We start from the raw sequence: 14,823 nt of genomic DNA, 5'->3' as shown, positions 1-14,823 counted from the left end.
GATGGGGGTGGCAGGGCAATATCTATTATTTCCTGAATATTACTGATGAACTGATCAATAAGTAGGCTACTGTTCACATGCGTTTTACTACTATATAGTAGGGCTGTGCGATTAATTGAAATCGAATCGAAATCGCAATTTGAGACGTTACGATTTCCTAATCGCAAAGCCTGCGATGTGGATGCGATATTACTCTGTCCCAGAGCATATGCATGACTGCCAGCCTTGAGTTGCAGTCTTACTAACCAATAGAGTGAGCGCACAAAAGCTCCCGTATCGGTTCTGTTTTCAGTACTGGAGAATAAAAGATACATTCTTAGATGTTTTTGTTAGGACGTGAACGTTATCTTACACATTTTATCTCCCCAACAGATTAATTTGAAATAAGTTTATGATGCATGTTCGCTATTCCCAATTCAGAAGAGTGCACACACAGCCTGTGTCTGTGAATGCTTCTCATACTCGCTCCTCTCTGCCCCACGCGGCGCGAATCCCGCATCACAGACACAGTTCACGCTTGCTGCACTCAAGCAGTCTGTCTCGTAATGCTCGTTTATACTCGCACCCGGCTCCGCACCGCAAGTCTTCACGAGCGGCGCAACCTGTGTCGACTCGCGCCTGGCTCCGCGTTTAAAACGAATGTAAATTCAGTCTAACTGCTTGCTAATTTCACTTGGATGAAATGCAACATTCAGCACATTTTCCACTTGATCTTAAAATCTCAAATACTTAAAATGAATAAATCAGCCTATGTAACATATGTAATACTTTAATAACTGACTTAAGAAATACAGTTCTTTATTTATAAAATATAAACAAATATTTTCTGTGAAATTAAGTTAATTCTGTAAAAGTAGCTATGCCATTATAATCTTGCCTGCTGAAAAAAAAAAACCAGAACCCCTCCCAAAACACAATAACAAATGTAATGGATTTCAGTTGATTCTTTATTGTTCGGTCACACTTTACATTAGGGCTTCATTAGTTAACATTAGTTCATTCATTAGTAAACAAACTGCCAATGAAAAATTCTTCTGAACATTCATTAATCTTAGGTAATTCCAATATTTAATAACAGGTTGTTAAAATCAAAGTTGCAACTGTGTTATTTAATGAGCTAACATGAACTAAGACTTGTTTTTTTTAACAAAGATGAATAACTTCTGTAGCAAATGTAGCTATTGCTCATTGTGAATGTTAATGCATTTACTAAGGTTAACTAATGAGGTCTTATTGTAAAGTGATACCTATTGGTCTTTATAGTTCTTTTGCACTTTAATCTGTGTAAAACTTTTAACTTTATACATTTTTCTGTATTGCTTTATTGCATTTAAATGTTCAGTTATTTTTGTTATAAGAAAAAAGTTATTAAACCTGTTATACTGTATTATGACAGCACTTTTTATTAAACTAAATTTCAATATCGTGATAATACCGTATACCGTGATAAAAGCATTAGCAATTAATCGCAACATGAAAATTTGATACCGGCATATCCCTAGTCAGCTGCGCCACACGGATACGTTTTCTATGTTGTTTGTGCTTTGATCTGAACAAAAACAATGTAGCCGTCCAGTGCGGTTCCATTAATAAAGTGCGGGTTGTTAGGGTTGCCAAGAATATTGGTTGTGAGTCCTGAAAATGTGCAGGTGTCAGTTTGGTAATAGAATGAGGTTTTTAAGTTCGTAAAAAACAAAATGCTGTATGATACACAACCGTAGTAAGGGGTATTGCCATATTAGTCATTAGCATCTGCTCTAGGGAGTATTGTTTTGTGTGAAACGTCAAGGGATTGGTGGTGAAAGTAAACAGTGCAAAACATCAACACATTTGCGTAACCAACGTCACTGATTACATCAACGCATAGTTTTGTTCCTAGTAGATACCATAATACAGATATTACTCATCGTTTCGAAAAGGACAAGGGACTCACTGTAAATGGTATACCATTTGGTAATTCATACATAGAACCATGGGAAGTATAGTGAAAGACCATATCTGTTTAAATATAAAAGAGCTGATTTTGTTCCTTACTTTGACCTGGTGGGCTTCCCTCTGTTCCCAATATGCCGTTTTCCTGCTGGGGTCCTAAGGTGTTCAGGATAATCTGTGTGGCGCCCAGTCGTGGCAGTGTTACATGAGTCAAGTAAGGCAAGTCGTTCTTTTTGGCAAAGGACTGACTTGTCTCTCGCCTCTTTCTTAGGAAGCCGCCCTCAGGAAACAGCACAATCCATTTCCTGTCTCTGCTGTAGTAATTCTTGTCTAGGTGATCCTTCAGGTAAACTAGTTGCATTTCTCGATGTGCTTTGCCCTGTTGGTAATGACATATCTCGTCAATGACGGCTAAATTTCCCCTTGCACTATAAACAATTTAGTTTTTTAATAAATGCAGACAAATGTATATCAGCTCACTATCCTTGTCACATTGTTACAAGCATCTATATTTTCTTTTTAAGTGAACATATCTTACCTGTCTGATGAAGAAATCTCCATGAATCAGGGACACAACCCCAAAATTGGTATATTTAAAAACATGGTCCATCAACCACAACATCTTTCGTACAACCTGGATGAGAACATGAGAATTAGTTTTGTTGTCTGACTGTGATCTGAAATATTATCAATGTGACATCAGCCTATATTTAATGTACAATTCACAACCATGAGAGCAGTACTGGCCCCAACCCAAGCAGAGGCATGCTTACCGTGCCCTTGTCCTGCAAGCACATCATTAGGGTGCACACATCTCCTGTAGATTGATGGTTGACTATGACCATGGCTTCATCTTCAGACATTGGTCTCACATCATCACCCCATTCTGTCACTAAAAAAAAAGACATAACACACATTACTCATATCTGAAATAGGGATGCTCATTTCGGTTAATTTTCCTGACTGACAACCGCTGCTCGTTATCCGAACATTAACCATTAATAACTGACAAAATTAGAGTAAATTAGTATTAAATAAAAATAGAATGGACAAGCGTCTGTGATAATTAGGGTTGGGTATCATTTGAATTTGATCAATTCCGATTCCGATTTTGATTCTGCTTATCGATTCCGATTCTTTTCGATTCCCAGTTTTGATTACAATGTGATTAAATAATGATATCAAACATTTATCCTGTGTCTCTTTTTTGCAAACCATTTACTGGAGCTGAATACCATAAAAAAAATCAACAGGCTACATAAAAACTCTTTAAGAGCTGTTTATGTGCAAAATAGAACTGCATGACTCTGGATAAATTGAGGGTTTTTTTCCCCCAATGGAAGTTGTGGTTCTCTCATGATTCTGAAGAATAAAACATTAGACAACTAAACAAAATCACATGTAATTTATGATTGAATGATTCAATGACTCACTCAAGATGTAGCCTACTTGTTTCATTACTGGATGAATCAGCGTTTTCGAATGAATCTCTTGTATGATTCAAAGACAAATACATTTTAACAGCCCCTTTTCGCCACCTACTGGCATAACAATGTAATCGATAAATCCTGTCAAAAGGATATTTACTCTATTTTAATCGCTACCATACACATCAGAGTTTATCTATAAACCTTTATCCCAGTACCCCTGTGATTTGTGATTTGAAAACACAACACAGAAATAATGATACTGTGTGGTAGGGCTGGGCAAAAAATCGAATGCGATTTTCATGCGAATCTCATCAGTAAAGCCGCTTCTGGTGATTAGTAGTAAATCTCCAGCACGTGCTTTCAGATGGAGCGGCATTTACTACACAGGGCCATAGATCACTGACAAGCTACACAAAATCTCGTTCAAAATCGCATGCGATTCATTGCCGATTTTGAAAGCGATTTTGTGTAGCTTGTACTACTAATCACCAGAAGCGGCTTTACTGACGAGATGCGCATTAAAATCGCATTAGATTTTTTGCACAGCCCTACTGTGTGGCTGAAAAGACTGTGGTTTCATTCATGACAGACAGCTGCTCTCTTTAGGTCAACGGCAGTGCGAACCCAAATTTAAATGTTCAAATCACACTGATGTGATCGTGCTCTGCACGGACGAACCAACAAGTGATCACAACATTGATCGCACACGTCAAAGGTTGAGGAATGAAACAGACGAATCATTGTAATTTAGGAATAGAATCACGTTGGGGTTTGAATCGAGTTCGTGATTTTTAACGATCTATTAAATTAAAGTGCTTTGTCATGTTGGTGGTGACACCTCTCTTGCAACATGTTTAGCTATCAAAGATATTATACTTAGCGTTTTTGGCTTCTGATCGCAAATGTAGCCAAACTTTGGAGCGCTTAGATCGCTAGGTCCGGTCCTCACAGATGAAGAAGAAAAAAAAAAGCGCATAGGAATCGATAGGCGGAATCTAAATTTTTATTTGACAACAAGTATCCAATTCCTGACCTTAAGTATCCGATTCTGGAATCGGAATCAATTTTCGATTCCCAACCCTAGTGATAATACATTAAGAATACAAACAAATATTTTATTTTAATTTGCAAACAGCAGCAAACAGAGCAACAGCAAAACCTGGATTCGCACATCCTCATATTATCACGCACCAGCAGCGCTTCTGAGAACAGAGAAAAACAGAATAAAATAATACAAATAAAAAAAGAATAAAATAAATAGGCATACACTAAATATATAATCAAATAAATAATTAACAAATTAAGATGACAAAACTAAAAACACACACTGAATCCTTCTATGCGCTTTTAAGAATGGCATAGTCGTTCTCCCGTCAGACATAAAAATATACAGCAGGCCTACCTCAGTGTACGTGTCTATTTTATTTTATTTTGTTAAGTAACATGTTGACATGCTGTACGGATAGACTGGAGCGCTGCCTGCTAACTGTTAGACCCGCTGCAAAAACACCATCACAAAAATCCCGTCAATTTGCGGTTCGGGACTTTTCATATGTTTCTATTCACGGCGTGTTTGCAGCAGCGTTGAGCAAAACAGCCAATCACAGACATATCTGTTGATTTCATGAACACAATTCACTCACCCCACCCAAAATGCCGGTGTTCTGCTGAGTTCTACACGATCGCGAATTCTCACATTAAAAGAAAGAAAGTGTAGACATGATGTAAATAAGATATTAATTGTGCAGTGTAAAGCTTCTTTGATTATTTTTAATTAACTTTGAGAGATCGTGATGATCTACAGTAAGATGAGTGACAGCTTTCCAGTGATAAAGGGGTGTGCCAATTGCGCACTATAATCCATTCAAAATTTACAAACATTCACTCACGGATTCACTGTCTGATAACCATTTATCCTAGGGCTGCTTGATTATGGCAAAAATCATAATCACGATTATTTTGGTCAATATTGTAATCATGATTATTTAACACGATTATGAGTGGGCCATATGACCAAAACTTTATAGGAGTTATTTAAGTATATATTATTAGTTATATATTAAATATATATTTCCTGTAGGTTGCTATAAATAAATTAATGCATTTAGCAGACACTTTTATCCAAAGCGACTTACAGTGCATTCAGGCTATACACCAGGCTTTTTACCAGTACGTGTGTTCCCTGGGAAATGAACCCACGCTGCTAATGCAATGCTCTACCACTGAGCCACAGGGACACAATGACATCTATGTAATATGTTAATAATGCTGTTAATGTTAATATTTAATATTATTGTTAATAATACTATGACATCTACATTTTAGAGACCAGTGAAATTTCACAATTTTCAATACCACAGCAGAGTATTATGGTGTGTTCACACCAGACGCGAAGCGAATATGCGCATCGCGTCACTCGCTCTAGATTACTCGCGGGATGTTTTTTGTGTCACTCAACCGTGGTGGAGATAACTACAATCGCTGTTTGTACCTGTTGTCAAAAAGTCCCAAATACAATGGAAAGCCAAACGCAGACGTGTCTGGGTTCACAGCACCATCCAGAGGAGGATGAATAATGTTAGGATCCTGTATTAATGTGTGTGTTACATTTTACTACTGTATATCTACACTGCTATTACTATTATTTTTATTATTGATAGCAGCATCTCTGTAGCCATGCTAATAAAATACAACTACCACTACAACTGATTTTAATTGTTTTCTATGCTCCAGACCTATATAATAACAGACGGCTGCAATAATGCTCTCTTCTATTGTTTGATTCAACCAGACGTGCCTATAAGCTCTTCGCTGATTGGCTTGCGCGAGAACGCGTCAGGCGAATTTTCCGCTCGAGTTGAAATTTTTGAACTTGCGCGAAAGACGCGATTGAGGCGAATATCTCGCGTTCGCGGCAAACGCGTCGCGCATTTCGCGTCATTCGCGTCGCCCGGCGCGAATTCGCCTCTATTCGCGTCTTTGCATTGGCTTTGTATGTAATCTACTCGCGCGAATAATTACATTCGCATCTGGTGTGAACACACTGTAAGGGTAGCTGATATTAGTAACAAACAAAAAAGTCCTCAATTATTTAAAATAATTAAACTGTCAGTAATAAAAAGCCAAGGACAAATGCAATAGAATAAAAAGACACAAATTAAACAAACTGTGCTTTAAGGATTTTTTTATGCAAGTCTCAAGTATTTAGCTAACAGAAATTAATAATCAAATGTAAAATAAAACAGCAGTCTTCATTGTAAGAATTAAACTTTCTTTGTTTTTTATTAAAGCTACAAAAGTCCTTCACTCGAGCAGTGTGTGATTTTGAATTGGTCTTTTTTTGTTTGATTAATATTAAGCACATAGTCGCAGCAGGAAAATAGCCCGATGTCACTTTGAGAGCCGCACGGATCCAATTTACCGTAACACGCGTATTTTCATTCTCAACTCTTTACGTTCATGTATTACATGACCGACGAAGGTATACATGAATAATCACTAAGCACCTCATTTTGACACATTTTTGCGTGTATTTGACCGTTTAGGCGCACAGCTTGACCTAAAGTTGACTTTATGTCCGTGTTCTGTTCCGTCTCTGCACGCATGACGTTAAACAGAAATCCTCCTGAGGAAGCACAAGTTCTCTTTAGCGCTTTTAAAAACATGAATAAATCAAATACACTTCAATAAATCAAGCACGTCCCATTTTGCAAAAGTCACATTACATGATTTACTGATTTACATGTGAAGCTGGGCTTTTACGGAGGAACGAAAGTGCATTTGTTGTTTGATTAATATTAAGCACACAGTCGCAGCAGGAAAATAGCCCGCTGTCACTTTAAGAGCCGCACAGATCCAATTTACCGTTATACATGCATTTTTATTCTCAACCGTTTATGTTCATTTATTACATGCGCCGCATTTTGACACATTTTTGCGTGTATTTGACCGTTTAGGCGCACAGCTTGACCTAAAGTTGACTTTATGTCCGTGTTCTGTTCCGTCTCTGCACGCATGACGTTAAACAGAAATCCTCCTGAGGAAGCACAAGTTCTCTTTAGCGCTTTTAAAAACATGAATAAATCAAATACACTTCAATAAATCAAGCACGTCCCATTTTGCAAAAGTCACATTACATGATTTACTGATTTACATGTGAAGCTGGGCTTTTACGGAGGAACGAAAGTGCACCGCTGAAAAGGGGGTGGAATGGGGCGCAATAATCGTTTTATCTCGATTACTTTCTTTGTGTACTCGAAATGGTCCCACACTATCGTCTTCAGGCATTTCTCTGGTGGAAATAAAGGATCACTTTTTGGTTCCTCTGTCATAGTTCATCTAGTGTGTGTGTAGTAACACAAGCTGAATTTTCATCATTATTTACCCCAGTCTTCAGTGTCACATGATTCTTCAGAAATCATTCTAATATGCTCAAGAAACATTTAGGCTATTATTATCCAAGTTGAAAACAGTTGAGTTCCTTAATATTTTTGTGGAAACGTGATACACTTTCTTCATGATCGAATAGAAAGTTCAGCAGAACACCATTTTTTTTAACAATGTAAAAGTCTTTTGTCACTTTTTATGAATTTAATGCATCCATGCTGAAAGATTATAAATGTAAAAAAATAAAAATAAAATAATAATAATAATAACATTTTACAGACCCCCACAACGTTATACCATTGTATTCAAATATAACAAATTTTAAATAAAACATAACGTAAATTTTAACACAATTAACAGTCTAAATTTGTTTGTGTATGTCCCATTTATCATGAAGTTGTATCGTGTGTATTAGGATTATATGTCAGTCATTTAATCGCAATTCTTTTTTCTCATTATACTCTATCAACATGTCAGATCCTTATATCAATATTTTATTTATTCACTGGTGCATTCATATAATGTCATACTGTTCAAAAAAGAAAAAAGGTAAACTTAATGAGCACAAACTCTGAGGCCGATGCTTTCCAGTGCAGTCAGAACCGCTTCTAGAAGTCACAAGAGGTTAAACTGACCCTAAAGATATTCCCTCTCACAGATAGACAATCGCAATCTGATTATAATATCATCATGTACTGGACTGTGATTTATGTACACAGCTATGTGTATCATATATCATGAGGTAGCTGCTGATACCAATAATGTGTCTCTTGGTAATATCGGTCACCCTACTCTCAAGATATCTCATTGGTCTTTAAAAGAAAATATTGGCAACCACTTAATAATAATACAATTTTAAAAATCCTCAAAAACCCATAACATTACAAAAGCAAGTTATATGAGTTAATAAAAGACACAAGATGCTCTTGCACAACAGGGTGTAAATCTCCCCTCTGTTACCACTGTACTTTGCCCTGGATGGCGAGTTTAAACAACCCTATGAAGAGCAGGAAACCCAACGGATCTCTATGAGAGGTCATGCTGAATCATGGCACGACTCATAGCCTCTGCTGTTACCAGCAAGTCAAAGACCACAAACAAAATAAACCATTACAGCACCTCCGACGTATCAAGCTCAGGGGTTGAGGGCACCTGACACGACAAGTTACGGGCACCCACGTTTGCTAAAAGATACCACCAGACCTTCTATCAACAAAGAGTATTTGCTTACAGACTTCAGGACAACAAGAGGGGCTGCTACGATTTCAGACCCGGGACATTCTAGATCACAAAACCCTGTAAACAGCTCTAAGAATGATCACCGACTGCTTCTGTAAGGAAATCGATTACGAGATATAAAAAAAACAAGTTGTAGCAAGCACAAAGTCTACTGTTAATAGTGTAGCTATATGTATATGTGGGGAAATGTTTTGTCTAGGGATGCACGATATTGGATTTTTGCCGATATCCGATATTTTTCAACTCATTTTGGCCGATACCGATATATTTCCTTTTGTTTCGAAACAAAACCAAGTCTCTCCTGTGGAGAAACTATAAGCAAAATATTTTTAATTTTGGTTAGTTTTTAACAATAACTTATTTGTTTGAATTAAATAAACAATAATTAAGGTAATAATGACATTGTACATTGAAGCTTTGAAAATAACTATAAATAAACTATATATCAATCGCTGCATTTTTTTTCCCAGAAAGATGCAGTGTTAACCCCAACATTTTATTTTAAGATTTAACATTTGTAGATGGTCTAAAGCAAAAGAGTTGTAAAAATTCTGAAAATCTTTTAGAGCTTATGATTTGTTTAAAAAATAAAACATATTACACATTAATGAATAAATCAGTATATATAAAATTATTTAATTTACAAGTGTCATGTTTGTGATTTTTTTTCATGTAAGCTATAGCATCTGACCTTTCAATCAAAACATACTCATTATTTTATGACATCAATTACTGCTTTATTTAATCAGAAACACAGTCTAAATGTTATTTGTGTAGGCTATTTTACTTTTAATTTAATTAGAAGTAGGCCAACAGCGCCCCCTACAGATTAAAACTCCTTACTGAGTGGGCATTAGGACACGGGGGAGGCTGCCACTGCTATTACTGTTAACTCTATCACACACCGAACGGGTCATTCTGTACCTGCTTTTACAGATTAAATGCAGCGATTCAAAAGAGTGAATCTAATCATCATTCAGGCAAAACTTTGCTTCAAGAATGAGCCACACTGCTGACGTGATTTAATCACTAGCACACCCTGAGCACAAGTGAGTTAACACATTCCTCTTATCGACAAGACATATCGGCACAATGTTTCATATCGGGCCGATGCAGATATTTACATTTAAAGCCATTATCGGCCAATTACAATATCAGTCCGATAATATCGTGCATCCCTAGTTTTGTCTACACGCAAACATTCCAGATTGTGTGGATTCCTATTGAAATGCCTGAATTTGACAGAAAAAGTAAAAAAAAACAAAACATAATAATAATAGACAAAAAGCTATCATTTTTTTAACCAGCCAAGGGTGCTTTACACAAAGCAAAACCACAAATGTTTACTAGCTACTTAATAATAATAATAATAATAATAATAATAATACTACTAGAGCTTAAGTAGTGAACATAAAACAGCATTTATAATAATAATAATAATAATAATAATAATAATAATAACTCAAATTATACTAGGGCTGTCAGTTTAACGTGTTAATTTAATTAAATAGTTATGAATAATAACACGATTAAAATATTTTAACGCAGTTAACGCACTGGCCCCGCCTCCAGACCCGTACATACTCTTGCACTTCATACAGTTGACTCCTGACAAATATGATGCAGGGCAACAACTCCATAAGTGCAGTTATGCCCTAAAATACAAGATATTGGGGCAAAAAATGCCCCTGTATGAGTTTTTGTCTCGATAAGCGATATGCCACGACTGTTGTTTACGTCCGAATAGCACGAAAAATGTTCATTTTAACCGTGCTAATTCTAGCTTGCATTGACATTTTTAAGTTGTCCCACCTCTGTATGTCCCGCTTAATTTTCTGACTGATTCCAGAAAAATTTGTCTGAGCAATCCTAGACAAAGAATCAGCAATTTTAATACCAAGATAGGTGCATGAATTAGCAAAGACAAGGCCACTAGGTAGAGATGCTGCTTTAGTAATGCTATTAAGTGCCATTAAGGATGACTTATCCCAATTTATTTTATAACCAGACATAGTGCTAAAGGAGTTGAACAAATGCAAGACCTCTGGTAGAGAGGTATTTAAGTCTGAAAGATAAAGCATAATGTCATCAGCATACAATGAGATGTGGTGATGTGAGTTGTTAATAGTTATAGGTGTTATTGTTTGGCTTTGTCTAAGAGCTTGTGCGAGAGGCTCTAGTATAATCTATTGCTAATTGATGTATTCTTTTTAAAGTAGCATATGGAACACATTTTCTGCCTCATTCTGTGACAAGAAGCCTCATCAGATCACTAAAGGAAGCATTTGACTGGTGTTGTGGAGTAAAAAGGTTATAATTTTAACGTAAGGCTACCTGCTGCCATCAGAGCAAGTGCAATTACTGCATTCACGCGCTCCTCGGATGCTCTCATTTCCCGAGTTGTGCTTTTAAGTCAGAATGTGAATACAACATGGACACTCGCGTTACTACAAAGATGTGTTGGATTTGTATTATTAGAGCTTTCCGACTTGAGTTCACGTGCATTTTCTCAGTCGGGAAATAATTTTTCACGTATGGTGCCAGTGATGATGCTTCTTACGTCTTTTTCGGAGAACCAGAGGACAAATATTTCAATCAATCGCTCAGGCATGGCACAGAAATGAGGCACCAAAATCTGCGTTCGGATTCGGTTCTAGTACATACCGATTACATAGGTACCGGTGCCATATTGGTACCAGGTTTTGGTACCCAACCCTACTTGTAGCCTAAACGTTTATTTGTAATAAATTTTATGTTGAATGAAATAAAATATTTCTTTCTAAAGTTACTATTTGTAATATCTACATGATACTTTCTCATTTAACACAATAATAGCTTTACAATCATCTTATGTGGGTATTTTCACAGCCAAATTTAGTTTGCGATTAATTAGATGAATTAATCGCCACATCATGTAATTAATAGAGCGCGACCGATATATCGTTTTGCCGATATGAGCCTGTCGCAGATATATCGTATCGGCGAATATGCCGCTGATATTAATTTTTTTTTACAGAACATATAACGCAGATTTAATGCTTTTGAATGGTGTAATTACTTAGTTTGTCCAGCAGAGCGCGCTCCATTGTTTGCTACTGGCGACCCAGGTCAGTGTAGTGTAGAGATGCGTGGATGAGCTCAAACTTCACCCGAGTCCGCTGCTTCAAATTATCCGCCTGCACCTATATTTGATCGTCACATTACAATGATTCTAATTCTTAGTTTTGCATGATGATATGATGAATGGATGGTTCATTTTTAACAGCAGTGACATTAGAGACTAGAGCTGATCTGTGCATCACGGCATGCGTCTGCGGCACATTAAAGCCTGTGTTACGGACCTATGTTTGATCGTCACATTACAATGATTCTAATTCTTAGTTTTGCATGATGATATGATGAATGGATGGCTCATTTTTAACAGCAGATTCAGTGACGTTAGAGACTAGAGCTGATCTGCGCATCACGGCACGTGTCTGCGGCGCATTAAAGCCTGTGTTACGGCCACCGGAGCTCATCGCGGACATTCAGTCAATGCTGGTGTTTATACCGGCCGTGCTGCGGCCCACAACTCATGCTTATCACATCGGTCACATCACATCGCGTGGCGCGACAAAATACAATAGAATTCGATTGAAGTTTGTCGCGCCGCGCTGCTCGCGTCCGGTGTAGAATAGAACCCGTTATAATCAGTGATGTTGTCTACACTGGCTGCAGTAAACTGATGCCTCATTCTATTTATGACGTACTGACACAAAGTTCAAATGATATACAACGGTCGCTTTGTCTAGTTGGAGAGACTCAATGCTAAGTAAATAAACAACAAATGTCCCTGTCTTTTACTCTCACAATGAGTTTATCATATTCGTTTGCTACATTAGTAGGGCCCTATGATTTCCGCAGTGCAGAAAACATGGACAGAATCACGGAATCCAGTCATAAAAACAGAATTTACTGTATAACGTGGAATTTCATGGAATCGGTCTTATTTTTGATGAATAAATAAAAAACAGGTCAGTACATATAGACTGTGTCTGTGAATATTAAACTGCAAAAAGACGAATCCTCATGTTCTGCAAGTTCATTTGATTACCAGAAAATACACAACACAGAATTTGTGAAAAAATATTATTCATTATTATTAATTATTCATTTTAGATGTTTACATTTAGAAAAGCTCTGCTTCCTGCATAAACCTGCCCCTGTTGGTTTGGCAGTAGCTTGCTTGCCCTACACAGTTACCTTGTTTAATTTCTTAATTCAAGTTATATTTATTTTGTTCTATTTGTTTTTTAAGTTATTTATAATAAGTGAAGTGAAGTTTACTGTTAAGTGTACTGATGTCAGACTCATTTTGAATAATAAAGTTTGTTAAATTGTTAAATACCCTGCCTCCACTACATAGGCCTATGATTGTCACATCATTATAAGTGTTTGATCACCACATTTGAGTTATCATTGCAAAAAATGTGTTTATGTATATATATTATGTTTATGTAGGCTATATACTGTATTATATATACAGTACCAGTCAAAAGTTTGTAAGTATTATAATAAGTACGATAATACATACAATTGGTCATTTATGCAGAATCTACATAAGAGTACATTTTTGTTTCACATATTTTCTATTCAAAATTAATAACTGCAATTATAATAACTGTACAATTACAAAATAAATTCTTGTTTTTGTCATAAATATGCGGTTCTAAAACATTTAGAAAAATTAGTTCAAGCTTTAGAAAAAAAAAAAAATAATAAAATAAAATAAAATAGAAACTAACCTCTAATCACTCATGGTGGATGACTGCTTGACCCACTGTTACCAACTCGAAAATAAGGAGTAAAATAGAGCCAAAGTCACAAGATTGCTTATATAACTGTTTTACAAAGTCTTTACATATCAACCAATCAGAAAACTGTTTTTATATCCATTTGACAATATTATCTGCCATTTATTGACACTCAAAACTTCAAGTTCAAGGCAACAGTGATTACACCCCCAAGCTGCTGCTTCATGACAAGCTCAGCAATATGTCATTCAGAAGCAAAACTTGGCCCTTAGACAGATCAAGCCAATGAGCTGCATCAGGTCTCTCATAATCTCATTTACAAACAGTGACTACAAAACTCAGATGAACAAAGTCAAAGCAAAACCACTGCTGTGCAGTTTAACAAAACTGCTTAAAACAAAACTGGAAAGTAGGGCTGCACAATATATCGTTTCAGCATCGATATCGCGATGTGTGCACCCGCGATAGTCACATCGCAGGATGTGCAATGTTTAGAATACTGATCGTTATATTTATACCGATTTTTTTCTTTGCTCACACACAGACACCGTGTCTACACTGGACGTGTCACGCCTTCCCGCGCCGCAACACCTAAAGTCTGTCTACACTGGACGCGACAAAGCGACCTTTGCAAATCATTTGAACTTTGTGTCAGTACGTCATAAACAGAACGAGGCATCAGTTTACTGTCGGAGATTTGTCGCGTAGACAGCAACACTGATTATAATGGGTTCTATTGTATTTTGTCGCGTCGCACTGTGCCACTTGCGTCCGGTGTAGACACGGTGAGAGCCACACAGATGCATGTGAACTAGTGCTGGCGGTGAGAGCCACACAGATGCATGTGAACTAGTGCTGGGCGGTATACCGGTGTTTATTTTTGTTATGATATGAATTTTTAAAATACTGCAATACCGGTGTATGTCGCTTAAACAACGTTCGGAACGCGACACTGTTTGAAACAGGTCCATTTTCACTGTTGCACTGTGGTGAGGGAACAGCTGTATGTGTTACTAAGCGTGAAAGTTCCGAAACTGAAGCTG

At 36.9% G+C, this 14,823-nt stretch overlaps 1 protein-coding gene across 2 annotated transcripts in view; it reads right to left on the bottom strand.

The window, feature by feature from the left end:
- Positions 1-14,823, bottom strand: part of LOC107685762 (acyl-CoA:lysophosphatidylglycerol acyltransferase 1-like) — a 49,190-nt gene that overhangs the window by 25,538 nt on the left and 8,829 nt on the right. For both annotated transcript variants that reach the window (XM_016482468.1, XM_016482469.1), the window contains exons 3-5: positions 2,706-2,824; positions 2,471-2,566; positions 2,035-2,311 (exon numbers count right to left, since the gene is read on the bottom strand). In XM_016482468.1, the coding sequence (XP_016337954.1) occupies positions 2,035-2,311; positions 2,471-2,566; positions 2,706-2,824 (492 nt within the window). The remainder of the gene's footprint in view (positions 1-2,034; positions 2,312-2,470; positions 2,567-2,705; positions 2,825-14,823) is intronic.

Source organism: Sinocyclocheilus anshuiensis, unplaced genomic scaffold (assembly GCF_001515605.1).
Source record: "Sinocyclocheilus anshuiensis isolate Anshui unplaced genomic scaffold, SAMN03320099.WGS_v1.1 scaffold617, whole genome shotgun sequence".
Lineage (NCBI taxonomy): Eukaryota > Metazoa > Chordata > Actinopteri > Cypriniformes > Cyprinidae > Sinocyclocheilus > Sinocyclocheilus anshuiensis.
The sequence above is the reverse complement of the archived record's forward strand: the minus strand, read 5'-3'. Positions and strand labels throughout refer to the sequence as shown.